Below are 18,141 nucleotides of genomic sequence, written 5' to 3' on the forward strand. Positions count from 1 at the left end.
TATTAAAATATGCCTCTTATGGTTACGCATCAAGCCTTTATATAAGCTTTTCCCTAATTTTGAATAAAGGAACAATCTGTAGGAAATAATAGCAAATGTTTAAATTAGAAAATTTGAATTTGGGAAACAATGAAAAATCCCTAATTAATGAAAGATAATAGCAAACCCCTAAATGCTGAGAATTGCAAAGCGAAATCCAAATATCCTAAATTATGTCTGCACATATGGTAAACATAAACATCTCCAAATGCCGTAATCTTGCTTATACATGACCTCTTAATGGTCCTCATCATTTACTTGTGTCATTTGCAATGCAGTTCAACAGGGGTACCAGTGCCATGCAACATTATGTGGCAACACGTCCAATGTTTATTGACGTAGAGGTTATGAATGCTGACACCAGATCGGTGCTCGGTGACCAGGTTTCGCTAGCTAGTCCTAGCAATGTTGCACGTGGACTTTCTTCCTTGTACAAAGAAATCACAGGTTTGGTGAATTGTCATCTGTTTTGATGCAAAGAATTGGTTTTTTCAAGATTTGTTATATTTTGTTTTTGTTTCTTTTTTAGATACTGTTCGGAAAGAAGCAGCTACAATAATGGCTGTATTCCCGTCCCCTAACGACGTTATGTCAATCTTGGTTCAGGTATCTTCCCGCTATGAAATTTGTTTAGGGTATGCAAGTGAGATATTCATGTAGCGAAATTGTATTGATTTGTAATTTCTATGACCAATTTTTTTTTCCCTTGGTCATATACAGCGAGTTTTAGAGCAGCGAGTTACAGCTCTTTTGGACAAACTATTACAGAAACCATCTCTTGTGAATCTACCTCCTATGGAAGAAGGCGGGCTTTTATTGGTGAATACTGCTATGGATATGCTTTCTCTTTGCAACATACTGCCTATTGAAATTATAATAAAATGTTGACTTAATTTTTATTTGACTTGGTTGAGGTTTCAGTATCTTAGAATGCTGGCAGTGGCATATGAGAAGACAAAGGAACTTGCTGGAGACCTAAGGGCTGTAGGGTGTGGTGACTTGGATGTCGAGGGTAATGATTCAACTTTAAACATTGGTGGCTTCCTTGTGGATATGATGCCTGGGATTCTCATGTTGGTCAAGAATGTTACTACAAATTTGTAACAACCACTTCTTTTTTGGGAAAAAAAAATTTGGATGCCTGTAGTGAAATATGGATATGCTTTGCTTGTCATTGTGAGATGTGTATACTCCATGAAGAGTGAAACTTCCTTTGTGGAATTTTTTGCCAATGCTTATATACCATATGAATAGGTGACTTTCTTGTGCATGTTGGTCAAGAATGTTACTACAAATTTGTAACAACCACTTCTTTTCGGGGAAAAAAAGTTTAGATGCCTTAGTGAAATATGGATATGCTTGGTTTGTCATTATGAGATATGTATACTCCATGAAGAGTGAAACTTTCTTCTTGGAATTCTTTGCAAATGCTTATATACCGTATGGATAGGCATGCTTTGTCCTCTTAAATTTGCACCTGATACTTGGATGTGGTAAATGTGCAATTTGATTTTATGAGTTGGCTCGCTAAATAAATGGAGTTGTTCCTGAATGTGCTTTTGTGTATCTGCTTAGGTTCTGAATGCATTTGTATATTTATGACTATGAATGAATGAATAAAACGGCAAGAAAGTGATGTCAATCAGATCCATAAACAAAAATTTCATTGACCCTGTTTTGCTAAATTTTAGTAGCAAAGACTGGTGTATAGTTGAAATGTTGCATTAACAAACTTATGTTATATTAATCACTGATAGTTGAGATTTATTGCAGCTGTTCTATACAAGACTTAAACTTTCCTTGAGTCTTCATTTTGAAAATATGTCTTTGGACTGAAACCTGTTTTTTGTATGTATTTTTTTCTTCCAAAAATATATGATGTTAAAGCTAGCTACTCTGTTGCTCCAGGCCTCACTGAGTCTCTTTTCCTTGCTCATAAAGACGAGTATCCTGAGCATGAGCAGGCCTCCCTGAGACAACTCTATCAAGCAAAGGTTCGCACTATTTTATGCTTTTTGAGTGTTGTTTAGTTACAACTGTAGTAGGCGATTTTATGTTTTTCAGTTAGATTCTTCAGCAGTTATCATGTTATGTAGATGGAAGAATTGCGTGCTGAAAGCCAGCAACCATCAGATTCATCTGGGACAATTGGGCGCTCAAAAGGAGCTTCTGTAGCATCTGCTCACCAGCAGATATCTGTTACAGTGGTCACGGAGTTTGTGCGTTGGAATGAAGAGGCAATTTCCAGATGCACTTTGTTTTCATCTCAGGTAGAACTTTGTTTGACCTTTGCCATTACATTTTGAATTTATTTTATTTATTTTGATAGCATGAGAAATTTATTAACAAAGTGAGGAAGGAACTACAGGCAAAGGAGGAAAAGTCCTTGAACCTGAAAATTGAAAATATAATAAATTAAAAAAATTAAAAAAATCTGAAAAAACTAATTCAGAGTTATTTTTTGAACATGTTAGAGGTTATGTATGTCTTTTAGTATTATTATTATTGTGTTAGTATGTTAATTAGTGAGAGTTAGCAAGGGTATTATTGTCATTATTTAATTTTTATTATAAATAGAGGGAAAGACAGGCCATTCATTTTAATCAAATCTTAACATGGTGTCAAAGCATGATCCAACCTAAACCCTTTTCCCCTCGGCTATCGTAAAAAAAAACCCTTCTCGTGGCTGTCCTTCCTAGGTCCACCTCCATCCCATATTATTTCACAGAACCAACCATACACCCATAAACAGACCCCCCCGACGACCCACCCCACAAAACCTCATCGCTGGAGGACACCCCACGCGGCCCCACACGCTGGCCAAATGCCAGCAGGGCTGACCGCACGCACCGGCGTGTGAGTAAAGTTCCGACTACTTTTTTTCTTTTTTCTTCTTCCTCTGCCATGCTCTGATTTTTTCTTGAGATTATATTATCAAGCTGTTAGGCCAGTTTTTTGTTAAAAAATTCAACCTTTTTCAACCATGCACTTGTGGTATTCCGTTAATTTCTGTTCAGAGTTTGTGAAGGCTTCTTTGTGATTTTTTTGGAGCCGTGGCAGCATTCGTATGTTCAGTTATGAGGCTGTGGCAGTGCTATATCTGTCGGCGAGTTGTTCACCTTGTCCTTGGTTGTGTCGGTGCTTCACATAGTTTGTGATTGTCCCGATTAGTTTTTGTTAATCGTCCCAGCTGGGAGTATATAGAGTCAGAGAGGGGGGGGGGGTGAATGGACTCTTTTCACGGAATATGTATTTTTGTTTTTTTCTGCAAAATAAAAACTCTTGCCAAGATACAAGAAGTTATATCACAATATAAATATAAATCATGCACAAGATATAAAATAAAGAGTGTAAGGGAGAGAAAGAACAACACTATAGATGCTTCTTCACTGGCGGAGTAAGCCTTACAACACGGGAATAAATCCCTACCGCGCTCACCAAGAGCCTTCACCGAACGGTTCACCAAGAACCTTACAACTTGGTTCACAAAGAACCTTTACAAGAAGATGATTAAATACAAATGATACTCCTTAAATACAAAGCAAACCTCGCACTTCATCTCTCAAAGATTGAATCAAACACAATTTAGAGAGTAAGAGAGATTGAGCACTTTGAAATAAATAACTAGAATGCAAGAGTGCCTAGGTTTTGGATTCAAAGAAATCTTTCACTAAATGCTTGTATAAATCATCAAAACCATGTATAAACAAGCCTAGTAGCTTGTATTTATAGCCAAAATACCCAACTAACCATTATTGGACCGTTGGGGGTAAACCCCAAACAAAACTAGCCGTTTTTGCCCATTGGGCTTGTCGACGAGTTCCCTGCACTCGTCGCCTAGTGTCAACTAGTCACTCGTCGACGAGTGCCCTGAATCAGAAAAAGTCATCAACATGAAAGTTGTGGGAATTTTTCTTAGCTTTCCAGGGATGCTAAGATCGTCCTTTTTGAACTTTTCTAGAAAAAGTTATACCCCAAATACCGAAGGGTGTTCATGATATATGATAAGTGCATATCTGAGATTTTAAACCCAACCAAGAAGTCTTTTAATGACTTAAAACATTCTTGGACAAAAGTATGAGAAAGATATTAAGTCTAATGAAGTTCAAAACTTGTCCAAGTGAGTTTCCTCTTGATTATAAGATATCTTGTTAATAAAAACCCATTTGAAAGCTCGTTTGATATCTTATATGCCATTATGTCCTCTTATGAAAAATGCTTGATTTCTTTGAAGCTTTTGGGCGTAAGACTCGTTTTGACACATTTGGGACCAAGTATGAAAATGTTTGCAAAACCAAAATGTTAAAGACTTGTCCCTTTGAAAACCTTGTTTTGAGTTTAGGATTCATTTAACAAACTCTTTAAGTTTAACTTTGAAAACCATGAAAGGTGAGTTTGTGTTTATGTCTTTAGTGCAATCCTATAGACTCATGTGTCCTAGCATGCATGTGCTTTGCTCAACTCTTGCTCAGAAATCATGTAGAAACAAAATGCAAGAGTTACCAACTGAACCTACCACTCACACAACCCTTATTACAAATAATTCAACAATTATAAAACATCCGGTTGTGCTTGGGTCCTTCCGAGTATGTGTCCATTTGATCTTTCCTTCTTGACGCCTACTTGGTCCGATCTTTGCCTCTCACTCAGTACTTTAAGCATTTTCCACTTGTACCTATACTAACCATAACTGCAAAGATAGGAAAACACTATGAACACACACATAGGTTAATATCATCAAAACACATTAAATATGATATTGTAGCCAACAAGGCTAACAATTTTGATTGTTCTTGTTTTTGGTGCGGTTTTTGATATGTGAGTGTTGGGATGGAATCTATGAATCCCAAAAATTTGTTTCCTACATCGTTTCCACAAATAATGAATCAAATGTTGGATGGAAAGAACTATGTTCAATGGTCTAAAATTGTTTGGATTTATTTAGAAGGATTAGGGAAATTTGACCACTTGCTCCAAATTTGATTCTTCTGATGAGAAGAGAAAAGACATGAGGGTTGAGGAAGATGGCTTGATTGTTCCCCTTTTATGGAGTTTGATGGAGCCACAGATTGTACGAATGTGTATGCATCTAGATACGTGTAAGGGGATTTGGGATTATGTCAACCTTCTATACTCTAGTAACATTACATGTATGTATAATTTATCGTAGGAGTACTTTTAGTTACAACGAGGAGGTAGGAGTATTGCAAATTGTTTTGGAGAGATGAAGCGTATTCGTGAGGAGCTTAACGTCGTGCAATCTATAACTTCCGACGTTCGTGAGATGTAGAAGGAGAGGGAGCAGATCGCAGTAATTCATGTTCTAGCGTGCTTGAGACTTGAGTTTAAGGCAATTCGGTCCCAGATACTTAGTAGTGCCGAGCTGCCATCGTTTGTCGATGTTTATTCTTGTGTCCTTCGTGTTTCCTTTAGCTTGCATTCTCCTGCTCTTACATCTGGCTCTGAGAGGACAACCTTCACTTCATAGGGTGATTCTAGTTCTCTACCAAATGACTGCAAAAGTTATCTTGGTTGTTTGAGTGGCCGTAGTGGTAGAGACGGACGAGGCTGAGGTACTCCTTGCAAGTGCACTCATTGTGGGGGGGAATAATCATACTATTGAGCAGTGTTGAGATCTTCACAGCAGACCTTTATGTGTTGCCAATTTAGCCACCACTGGCTTCACAACTTTTAGGGCAGCCAATGCAGCCACCACCGACTCCTCACCTTTGGCATCGAGTGGGGGGCAACATGTTGTGTCTATGTCAGAGGGAGAGTATTCTAAGTTCTAGCTGTATCAAGCGTCACAACAAGCTTCTCTTCCCATTACATCTCTTGCCCAAACAAGTAATCACACAATATGACTATCATCTAATACTTCTCATCCTAGTTTTTGGGTCATAGACTCCGCTACCACTAATCGTATCACAGGTGTACCTAGCTTTTTCTCCACTCTTCAATATCCTGCAAACTTACCTTGTGTTACTCTTGCTAATTGATCCAACTATAGCCAAGGGAATTAGGACTGTAAATCCCACTTCTTCTATTTCTCTTCCTTAGGTTTTATATATTCCCAAATTTCCTTTCAATCTTATGTCTGTTAGCAAAATTACTATATTCATGAATTGTTTAGTGACATTCTTCCCTGATTCTGTAGTTATTTAGGATTTGAAGACGAGGAAGACAATTGACGAAGGGCGCGAAGCTAGTGGACTCTTATCACTTTGAGCCGCTATCTCCTTCTACCACCTGCACTGCTGCCACACCTTTCCAAATTCATTGTCGCCTGGGTTATCCTGCATTGGAAAAGTTAAAATTTCTTGTTCCTAGTTTGAGTTATGTGTTTAGTCTTGATTGTGAGTCTTGTTAGTTAAAAAAGCACCCTGGTGTTTCTTTTGCTTCTCGAGTTAATAAACAGGCTGCAAGCCCTTTTATGTTAGTTCATTTAGATTGTTTGGGGTCCTAGTAGCGTCGTGTCCAAGTTGGGTTTCCGGTACTTTGTAACGTTTGTGGATGATTATTCAGGAATGACTTGGTTATATTTAATAAAAAAATCATTCTGTGTTATTTCATTATTTTGTGCCTTTTATTCTGAAATAAAGACTCAATTTGGTTTGCCAGTTCAAATACTTTGAAGTGATAATGCAAAAGTGTTTTTTAGTACACAATTCACTACTTATATGACTCAGTTTGGTATTGTTCATCAGTCATATATTGCCCACACTCAACAAAATGGGGTTGCAGAGCGGAAAAATAGATATCTTCTAGAAATCACTCGCGACTTACTTTATCAAATGCATGTACCTAAAGTGTTTTGGAGTGATGCTATACTTATTGCTTGTTATCTGATCAACCAAATGACATCCTCTTTTCTTAGTGGTAAAATTCCCTACTCCATTCTCTTTCCTAATTCATCTTTATTTTCTCTTCCTCGTATATTTTGTTGTGTGTCCTTTGTTCATCTACTAAATCTTGGGATGGATAAGTTGGATCCTCATGCTATAAAATGCTTCTTTCTGGGTTACTCATATACTCAAAAGGGATATCGTTGTTATAGTACAGTGTTGCATTGCTTCTTTGTTTCTGCTGATGTTACCTTCTTTGAGTCAACACCTTACTACACCCAGTCATTGAGCACTTCTGTGCTCAATGAGTCTCGTCCTTTGCCTAATCTTCCAGATTCTACGTTGCTGTCCTTGCCCAACCAACCATCTGAGTCTCCATTTAATTCAAGTCTTTCTTATCGTCTTGATTATCCTAATTTGCAGGTGTATTCATGATGGCGGCTCCAAAGAAGAGAGTCCCCTCTAGCTTCTACTACCATGCCTTTGGTTTCCTTGTCTGATGATCATACTTCCCATGATGTTGATCCTCCTATTGCTATTCGGAAAGGTAAACGACATGTACTGAACACCCCTTTTCCAACCATGTTTCTTATGACTCCTTATCACCCTCCTATTATTGTTTTGTTACTGCTCTATCATCTACTACCCTTCCTAAATTTGTTTCGGAAGGCTTAGCCCATTTTGGGTGGAGGGATGCTATGGTTGAAGAGATGAACACTTTACATGACAATGGTACTTGGAACTTGGTATTTCTTCCTCCTGAAAAGTTTGTGGTTGGTTGTTGCTGCATTTACATTGTGAAAGTCAATCCTGATGGTTTTGTGGCTCGTCTAAAGGACCGTCTTGTTGCTAAGGGATACACTCAAGTGTATGGTCTGGATTATTCTGATACTTTTTCTCCAGTTGCCAAACTTACATCATTACATCTGTTCATCTCCTTGGCTACTACTTGTCATTGCCTTTGCATTAGCTAGACGTGGAAAAATGCCTTCTTGCATGGTGACCTTGAGGAGGAGGTTTATATGGAGCAACCACTTGGGTTTGTTGCTTAGAGTGAGTTAGGCTTAGTGTGTCAGCTCAAGAAGACTTTATATGGTTTAAAATAGTCTTCCAGAACATGGTTTGGTTATTTCAGTGTTGTAGTACTTGAGTTTGGTCTTCAATGGTGTGCTGTGGATCATTCCGTGTTTTATTGTCATACTTCATTGGGTAGGATCCTTCTTGTTGTTTTTGTGGATGATATTGTTATTGCATGTGGTGATGATAAAGGTATTCAGAGTCTCAAACTTTTTCTATAGACTAAGTTTCAGACCAAAGTTTTTGGATCGTTGAAATACTTATTGGGTATAGAAGTATCTAGATCTCGTATCAGAATTATTGTCATAGAGGAAGAGTATTCTTGATTTGTTGGATGAAACTAGCTTGTTGGGATCTAAATCGGTTGATACACCCATGGATACTAATAGCAAGTTAATGTTAGATATAGGTGATTTGCTACCTAATCCTTGACAATATTGGAGACTTGCTGGAAAGTTGAATTCTCTCACAGTTATTTAGCCGGATATATCTTTTGTAACAAATGTTGTGAGTCAATTTCTAGATTCTTCGAAGACAAGTCATTGGGAAGTAGAAATTCGCTTCTTAAGATATTTCAAAGGTGCACTTGGGTGAGGGCTTTTATATCGTGATCAGGATCACACTAATATCCATGGATATACAAATGTAGATTAGGCTGGATCGCCTTTCGATTGGAGATCCACAGTATTGTATCTTGGTTGGTGGTAATTTGGTTTCTTGGAAAAGTAAGGAACAAACTGTGGTGGCAAGGTCAAGTGCTGAATCAAAATGTAGAGCTATGGGTGACACTACTCGTGTGCTTTTCTGGTTGAAGAACATGTTGGAAGAATTGGGTTTTTCGCATTCTTAGCCTATGAAGTTGACGTGTGATAATCAAGATGCTCTTCATATTGCCTCCAACTCGGTCTTTCATGGGCGGACAAAGCACATTGAAGTTGATTGCCACTTTGTTCGGGAGAAACTTGTGCAAAAGCTCATTACAACTGCTTCTATGAAGTCAGACATGCAGCTTGCTTATTTGTTTACCAAAGCGTTAAGAGGTGCTGTGTTAAATTCATTTGTAACAAGCTAGGAGCATATGACATTTATGTTCCAACTTGAGTGGGAGTGTTAGAGGTTGTATGTGTCTTTTAGTATTATTATTATTGAGTGTGTTAGTATGTTAATTAGTGAGAGTTAGTAAGGGTATTATTGTCATTATAATGTATTTAATTTGTATTATGAATAGAGGAAGAGGCCTATCTTCAAGTTAAGGTCATTCATTTTAATCAAATCTTAACGGAACAATTACAATTGTTTTAACTCTAGCGGACCGTGTTTCATATTGCTCTTGCCACAATCTAACCTAACTTGTCTGTTGGTGCAAACAAGCTTGTTCTCAACTTATGCATGAGATCTTGAGTTTCAACTTCATTTTCCTACTTTTGAGGAAAGGCAATAGTTGGAAAGATAGCATCCCATTGAGATTATTTGCGAGATTATTTGCTTGTTCCTTAGCTAGACTCTTATTACTACTTTTTTAGTTCCTTTGTCATTAAAATGGGGGTACCCTCTCTAAGACTCCAGAACATGTGAACCATTATATGACAAAGAACAACTGTGCCATGCATGGAGCTCATCCATGATCCATCTATAGACCATTGTCACAATCAAGCTCGCTCTCAAAATACTATTTTTCATTTGAGTCAATTCCGCATTTTCTAAAAGCAACCCCTTCTGCATCTTTATCAGTTTTACTTTGCGACTCACTCATTGAATTCTTAATTAGCTAAAAAATCTAATCGTCATTCTTTTGAACTTTGAAGAAACTTTTTTGTACACTATCCCCAATGTGGGCTTGGTTATTTTATCTGTTTTGAATCCCTGATTGTATAGCCTTCAGATGAGTAGCATCCTTCTTGAAAGGAAGAATTGAAATTCGTAACTTGCCATTTTTTGTCCAGTACTACCATTAAGGCACATTTGCTTGACCACCTCTTTGTGACCTTTTGAATCCTTAACATTTGATTGCACGTAGGAGGTTGGGAAGATGCCTTAGGGGGCGTTTTGATTCCCAACATCTTTCATTCTTTCTAGGAATGTTGCATGGTATCTCATTCCCACCTTTGTTTGGGCATGGACGTGGCAAGCATCTTACCTTTTGTGGGAATGAAAGATTCTCACAAAACAAGGGCATCTCATTCCCATTTCCTCCCAGGGGTAAGTTTCATAGGAATCCCACTCTCATGTGGAGCCTACTTTTTTGGACCAAATTTCTCGTGTTATTTTGGTGAATTGGACAACAATGCCCCTATAATCTAGAATTATTACGCTCTATGATTGTATTCAAAATAATAAATATTAATAAAATGAAAGTAGTATTATCATTGTGTTATATAATATAATTTAATTATTAATATTTAAAGACACCATATTATCTCAATTATTTCAGTTAATTGGATTATTTAAGTGTTGATTTTTTAAATTTATGATTCTTGAGAATTTTATGGCATGGATTTAATTAAGTGTATATTCTTAGTGCTTTTTTATGTTGAAAATATAATTATTTGTCACATATTGGGTATACTCATGTCAAGAGTATAATGATCATCTTCTTGAAATGCTTGGTAGGATTCCCATGTTCAACCAAACATTGACATGGAAATCTTGTGTACATTCTTGGGAAACTTCCTATGCAAGCCAAACAAAAATATTCCCATGAGGCTGGCATCCCATTCCTGGGAATGGGATTCCTGGAAATGTCATTCCATGGGATGATGGGAGTATTTTCGATGCTGCAAACCAAATGCCCCCTTAGAAATCTGTACTCTCTGGTTTCTGCTTCGATGGGGGTGTAAAAGTAGCTCCCCTTGTGCTTCAATGAAGGAGAATGTCCTTGACAGTCATTCTGCTTGGATGAAGATTCTGTTGGATCTTTGGGAACAATTTCCTTAACTTTGTGCTGCATTCCTTCATGCTGCATTTATTCTCTGCTACATTTTTTCTCACTGCTGAATGGACGGTTTCCTCACTGCTGAAGGACAATTGATTTGCTGTTTGGATCCTAGAATTGGGTTCACCAAAAGCATGCATACTCAAAGCTTGTGTATTCAGATGGGTTGAATAATCTTTGATTGAATTTATGTACTCCAGTTCAGCTCCTAGACATCTTGGGCTCTTATTAAAAGAATCTAAAATGAGGCCCAGATTCATCCCTACTTTTAGATCGGACTCATTCCTTTCAATTCTAGCTGCAAGAGCTCCATTTCTATCACAACTGATTACATGCCCATGAAGATCCAAGCCCACTTGTGCAATCACTCTCTCCTTCCTTTCTTGATAACCCTGATCCTGAAACTGTAAATTTCCTTGATCAGACATATGAACAGCTCGACTCTTGCATCCCTTTTCTACCATTGCTTGGCACAGTAACTGAACCATCTACATACTGGAGCACCTCACATTCATGATTCACCACATTTTACTTATCATTAGACAACCCCTGTGAAGGGCTGAACACTTGATATTGTGTGAAGATCTGTGCGGCGCACTAGTTGAGCTCACAAGCTTAATCAGTGAGCTGAAAGTAAACTGTGAGTTTGGAGCATCAAATACAAAGTATGCAGAAGCAAGAAGCTGATGTGAATGTAAACACGAGTCAAGTGGTAAACTTGTAAAGCAGCGCAATTCTTATTGTCACACCTTCGTAGGCAATGTGAATTTAGAAAGAGAAGCTAGTAGGATAAACACATTTACAAAAGCTATTGAATTATACAATGATTTACACTGTTCTCACTTAGCACTAGAAAACATCAATGTGACTAAGTAGTCATAGTCCCTCTTTTGACTAAGGGATTATCTTTACTCAAAGAATGTAAACTTACACTAATATTTACATGATGGTAACCGACCGAATGACAAGGCAAGCGTCATAGGCAAGCATAATGCGCTAAACAAAGCTTGGATCGTGACACTGTCTCCCACTGATGCAGTCAACACCCTCATAGACTTTGATGCCAGGTACTCTTTAACTTTGCCCAATGGTTGCTTGTCTTCTGTTGACATCTAACTTCTTTATCGGCCCTTCACTTCACTAAGAACTCTTTCCCTTTTCTCCTTGAAGTGCAACAACCTTCTCCCTCAATCTAATCACTTCTTCATGCTTGGGCACCATATTTTGTCTCCATTCTCTTTGGTGAAGATGTATGTTCTTGGACTCTTCCTTTGTATGACTCATCCACTATGTGAGGTAAGAGGCTGGCATATAACAAGGTCAATTTCTTGGTGAGTTAAATAGAATTGAGCCACATCGAGTTGTTGCGCCAATTTTTTGGGTTGGCAGTGATGAAATGGTGCCAGTACTCCTCTAGTAGCCTGTTGAATCTCTCTGTCTGCCCATTTGTTTGTGGCACGCATGATTGGTCGAAGACATGCTTAAGTTGTGAATCAAGGATTCTGAAAAAGTCGATGCCTTGGTGAACATCCCAATACTTCATAATATGGTTGAAAAATAATTGTGTCTTCTCCTGAGTCTAGTAGTACTTTGGTGTTGGTATGTTGTGCTTTGAAAACTTGTCTATAACTCAAGTATAGACCCCATGTGTCTTGACTTTGGTTAGGTTGATAATGAAGTCTGGTGAGACACTCTCCCATTGTCTTGTTGGTACTTGAAGAGGTTCTAATAGCTTGTCTTATTCCACTAAACCTTGTCTTGCTAGCAAGTGAGACAAGTTCGAGTATACTCAACCACCTTATCTCGCATGTGTGGCCGATAGTACCCTTGCTCAACAATGCTGAAGTATGGTGCCATCATGGGTGGTCTATCCACATGGAATCATGATACTCCTGCAATGTCTTCCTCAGGTCATCTGCTTGAGGCATAAAGAATTGGCTACCATGTGTGAATAGGAAACCATCTTCTGACTAGAAGTGGCATACTTTTCTACCAACTTCATGAGGTTTTGGTTTGTTGGATTTGATGAGGTTCTCCTTAATGAGCTCATGCATTGTTGTGGTAACCTTACTTATCATCAAGTGTGTTATGAGTTGCAAGGCTACAAGCTTGGCCTTGCTGTTAAATGCATCTGTGGCTTGGTTAATTCACTTTACCTTGTGCTTGAAGGAGAAATCAAACTCTACCTCGAGGCCTTGGCTGGGAGATAATTTAGATTGTGTAAAGAAATGGCTAAAAATTGAGTTACATGTCTTCATCCATGAACTTAAACCAAAGTGCTGCCACACATGAAGGCAATGAATCACTACTAACATCTCCTTCTATTAAATTGTGTTCTTCCATTTAGCTTCACTAGACTCCCATGTGCAAGAGGATGTCCATTTGATAAAAGGCGCCACCAAAGGCATAGTTTGATGTTGAAGGGCTTCGTGATGTTCGAAAAAGCAAGTGTTGGATCCCTCATCATGGCTTCCTTCAAGTTGTCAAAGGCTCCTGACACACTTGCACCCGCTACGCTCCTAATACACTTGCACCCACTACCACCCTTAGTCCTCCTTGAGTACTTGTCAACGAACTCATAATAATAATGGCGAGTTCAAGAAAAGAACACAACTACTTAATTGTCATTGGGATCGTCAAATCTTGAATAGCTCTCACTTTCTCCATATCCATCGGGGTTTGACCTTGTTCAACGCATGACCAAGGAATTTGATACTCCTTTTAGCAAAAGAGCACTTCTCCTTTAGCCTAACAAATGCCTTTCATGTTCTTTCAGAGCAGTACACGACTAAGTCTTTGAGGCATACCATGACAAACTTGTTGCTGTAGTCATGAAATACCCGATTCATTAGTATGTAGAAAGTTCCTGGAGCATTCGACAACCTAGAGGGCATCGCCAAGAATTCATAAGCCTTGTACTATGTCATGCGAGTAGTTTTTGGCCACCATCTTTTGCTTTCCTCACAGTAGTAGCTTAATTGGAAGTCAAGTTTGGTGAATATTCTTGGTATGACTTAGCTAATTGGTGGAATGGGTTACTTGTTGTGCACACATACGTCCATATGCTCGCATCATGTTTCCTCCTAAATAATTGCTTCAAAAGGGTGTATACCACTTCCAATAACTCCTCATGTTGCTTATGTAATTTTGCTAACTAGGCGGCATCCGTTATAGGTTGTTAGCAAGAGGCTTCACTGTGGTAGCAACTCGATCTCATGTTCTACATCTCATCATGGAGGCAAATAGTAGAAGCTTATCTAACATCACAAGTTGATACTTCTCCAACAAATCTTGGGTGACAATTGGCACCAACTCTTGTATTATGTCTTCATCCACGACCAATAAGGCAAGGTAAGTTGGTTCACCCCCCCCTTTAATCCCTTCTTGAGTTGCATAGAATAGGAACTTCTCATCGTATTCTTTCTTTGCCATTACTTGATTAATGCAAGGCAGGCAAAGGGAACAATGAATGACATTGGGGCCGCCCTAGTCTCTCTCGTAATAATTCCTTTCAAAGTTTCACTTGGAAATCACCCATTGGAACAACTGTAAAATTTGCATGTCTAGCTCATTGATCATGCTTTATAGTCACTTGCTTAGCTACTCCTAGTATATGTTGGGTTGTAGAGTTTATCTTTTTCAAACGTCTTGAGTCATTTTCTAGCTTCAAGTTGTTCCAAAATATTAGTCAGAAACATTGGGTTTTCTCGTTTGCCTCTTCAACGCGTTGAGTAACCACATTGCACCCATCCTTGGTGTTTCATCCTCATCCTTATCCGGACCTTGTGCCTCCTTTGCAATGGAAGATTGCAAGCCATCAAGCGATGACTTATAAGGACAATTAGTAACTCTATGAGGGCCTCGACATAAGAAGCATGCAATATTACCCTTACCATTGGATGTTTTGAAAGCCCGAGATGAAGAAGCTTCCATTAAAGTTGATGGCTTGGTGTTAGCTTTCCCGCATTTGGATTTGTCTTTCTTGAAAGACTTTTGCTGTTTCCATGTGACAAGCCACTCTCCTTAGGCACAGGGGAACTCTCTTGAGCATAGTTAGTCAAGTATTTTGCGGTAGTTTGTGTGTGAGTCTTGAACTCTTTGTTGATGAAGGTTAATCCTTGTCCACCTATTCAAACCTTTAAGGAAATAGAACATTGTGACTTTCTCTCACATGCCTTGGATATCCTACATTAAAGAGGAGAATTGTTCCACATACCCCCCTTACTATCTTGATGTGCTTAAGATCTTGCACTTTGTGTTGAACATACTCAACATTCTCAGGAAAGAATTGGGCCTTAGCTCTCTCTTCAAGTTTGCCTTAGTATCAACCATACACCAACTACCTGAATCTCATCATACTTGGATGCTACCATAGCTTAGTGTCCTTTTACAAGTATGTTGTCACAATGATTCTTTTGCCTCCTTTGACTTGATCCTAACTGTACAAAAGTTTGGCTCCATGTCAAATAAGTTCTCCAACTCCTTAGTATCTCAATCTCATAGGTACCATCGAATTCTTCCTTGTGGCATAAAAGTAAGAATGGATTAGACAAGAATGGGAGGGATACTAATTTGAGATTTAGATATTCTTTAGAGAGTCCGTGGAAAGCTATCTCTCAAAGTTATTTCCCCTTCATTCCCCATATGAAATTCTTGGCAGGAAGGGGTAGTAATATCCACTTTTGGAAAGATCCTTGGTTGGGGAGTCCACCTATTTTCCTCACCTCTTTCGCTTGAGCTCAGGGTAGGATGGTTCCATTTCATCTTTTGTTGTTGATCCAGGTGGTCTTCTAACTTCTTGATTTTCATTTTCGTAGGTTGTTGAATGATAGGGAATTAGTAGAGCTATCCTCTTTGCTATTCTTGTTGAATAACTCTTGTTTTTATTGGGAGGAGGATAGTCGGTCTTGGTCTTTGGATCCTTCAAGAGTTCAGGGGTTTATTCTTGCAAATCCTTTTGTGATTTTCTAACTAGATATAATTCACTTTTTCCTCTTTATAGATCCATTTGGAAGGCCAAAGCCCCCTTCGAGCTTTTATTAAGTTGGTTGCGCTTGATTAGAATTAATACCAGTAACTTGCTGCAGGTCAGGAGACATTTGAAGGCTCTCTCTCCAAACACCTGTGTTCTTTGTTTTAACTGTTCAGAGTCCCATCTCATCTTTTTATACATTGTGATTATGCTTGGAGGGTATGGAATAAGTTATATGGTTTTTTAGGCGAATGTTAGGTGAGTTCAGAGGCAGTGGAGGACTTTTTGGCAGTTTCTTCTGTTGGTTTTTGCAGGAAAAAGGAAAGGGTCGTGCTCTGGAAATGTGCTTTCCTTGCAGTATTTTGGGGGTTGTGTGGATGGAGGATAATCCATGTATTTTTTCGGGGAAGAAGTTGTCGCATTTGCTGGTTTGAGAAAAGTTACATTATTTGGCTTCTCTTTCGTGGGTGGGGTAGGGGGGTGAGCTTTTTTGATATTCAATGCGATTGGCATCATGTGTTGGATATTTAGTTTTCGCTGGTTTTATTTGCTTTTTTTGGTTTTCCAATTTTTTTTCTATGTTTTTTTATCTGTATTTTTCCAGACTTTGCTAAGGAGATGTCTTATTCTCTTGGTTCTACATTCTTAATCTATTAATCATATTCTTCTTTTGCTATCCAAAAAAAAAAAAAAAAAAAAAAAAAATCATGGGTAGCATTGAATGCTCTTGGTTTCAGCACCCTTGCTCTCCCATATTCTACCCATGTAGAATTGGAGTTCCTAAGAGCATGAACCATTAGGTTCATCTTGGCAGCAAGCTCAACCATCTGGTGTTGTAGCACTTCTAGTGCACCATTTAGACAATTCCTGAATGGAGCGACATTGTTTTTAGGATCCCTCTGTAAATCAACACATTTTGTAAGTTGAGCCATCACTATGGCCACACACCTCTAGTGCTTCAATTCTCTAAGTTACTAGTACGTGGCATGGTTCTCCCACCGATGCTTTGCAAAATCTCACAATCCGAAGGTAAACAAATTGTGAAGCAATTAACTATACCTGCTGTCATGGGCCAAACACTCTATACCATGTGAAGCATTGTGCAGTACTAGTTGAGTCACTAGCTTAACTAGTCAGCCGAAAAGTAAACTGCAATTTTGCCCCAAGTACAAATTGACTAGCATTGTATATAAAGTAAGCAAAAGCAGTAAGCCAACAAGGATGTAAAAGCAATAAACTTGTAAAGCATTGCAATTCTTATTATCGCACCTTCGTGTGTTTAGTGGAATAGGAGGCTAAACATGTCTACAAAAGTTGGCAAGTTATACGATGATTGATGAGTACTCATGCTCCCCTTAAAGAGCTTTCTATGCTATTCTCATTTTAGCACTAGGAAACATCAATTTGATTGAGGAGTCATCTCCCTTTTTGACCAAGGCATTATACTACTCAAAAGAATAAAACCTACACCACTATTTACATTATGGTTACCCACCCAATGTGCACAAGACAAGCGGTCACAGGCATATTCCATCCCCGTTCCCCCTTTCACTACATTATTCCACCCTCAAGTTGCCAAAACCTTCTTTGAACTTGCATTCCTTTTGAGCTTAGAGACCTTCTATTCCTTCAACCCTATGGAACTCTATAGTCTTTCCATTAAGATACGTTGAATAATCTTTACCCAACCCCATTGTAGGAAATTTGGTCCCATTGTGTTGGTTTGATTGCAATAAAGTATTCAAAGTGCTTGCATCTTCTACGATGAACAAATCTCTCCAATTGAATCCTGAAGGCATGGATCAAGAGTCCACCTTATAGCTGAGAGGGACATCCTCCTCTAACGACTTCAACACCAGTTCTTTCTTTATCAAAACCAAAAATCCTTCCACCCTACCTTTTGTAGCTTCATATCAAAGGTTTCCCTTTCAATCTAGATAGGTCTCTGGTGATTATTGTCCTTCAAGGCACTTGAATCTCATAGCAAAGGTGAGATCATCTTCCTATTTATGCCAAAACGGTGGGTTAAGTTCTTTAATTTGCAAGGATTACCAAATATGAAATTGGCTTTGAACAAGGTGCTCGTGTCTGCTTTTGGAAGGGCGTTCAATGTGTACGACTAATTTGGATAGTTTAGGTTTAACTTGCATTCCATTGTCATAAAGGAGAAGAAAAGTGAAAACCATGAGACATGTGCAAATATGAAATTTATTTAATTATTTATCTATGTGTTTATTGACTTATTAGGAGGGGAAGGTTATAGGGGACATGGTAGT

General features: G+C 38.5%; 1 protein-coding gene across 1 annotated transcript in view; it reads left to right on the forward strand.

Moving 5' to 3' along the window:
• The window catches only part of LOC131166405 (exocyst complex component SEC10b), an 84,728-nt gene that overhangs the window by 16,940 nt on the left and 49,647 nt on the right, over positions 1 to 18,141 (forward strand). The window contains exons 10-15 of the mRNA XM_058124928.1: positions 318 to 486; positions 569 to 645; positions 760 to 858; positions 961 to 1,051; positions 1,948 to 2,033; positions 2,136 to 2,309. Of these exons, the coding sequence (XP_057980911.1) occupies positions 318 to 486; positions 569 to 645; positions 760 to 858; positions 961 to 1,051; positions 1,948 to 2,033; positions 2,136 to 2,309 (696 nt within the window). The remainder of the gene's footprint in view (positions 1 to 317; positions 487 to 568; positions 646 to 759; positions 859 to 960; positions 1,052 to 1,947; positions 2,034 to 2,135; positions 2,310 to 18,141) is intronic.

The sequence above is a fragment of the Malania oleifera genome, chromosome 10 (assembly GCF_029873635.1).
Source record: "Malania oleifera isolate guangnan ecotype guangnan chromosome 10, ASM2987363v1, whole genome shotgun sequence".
NCBI lineage: Eukaryota > Viridiplantae > Streptophyta > Magnoliopsida > Santalales > Ximeniaceae > Malania > Malania oleifera.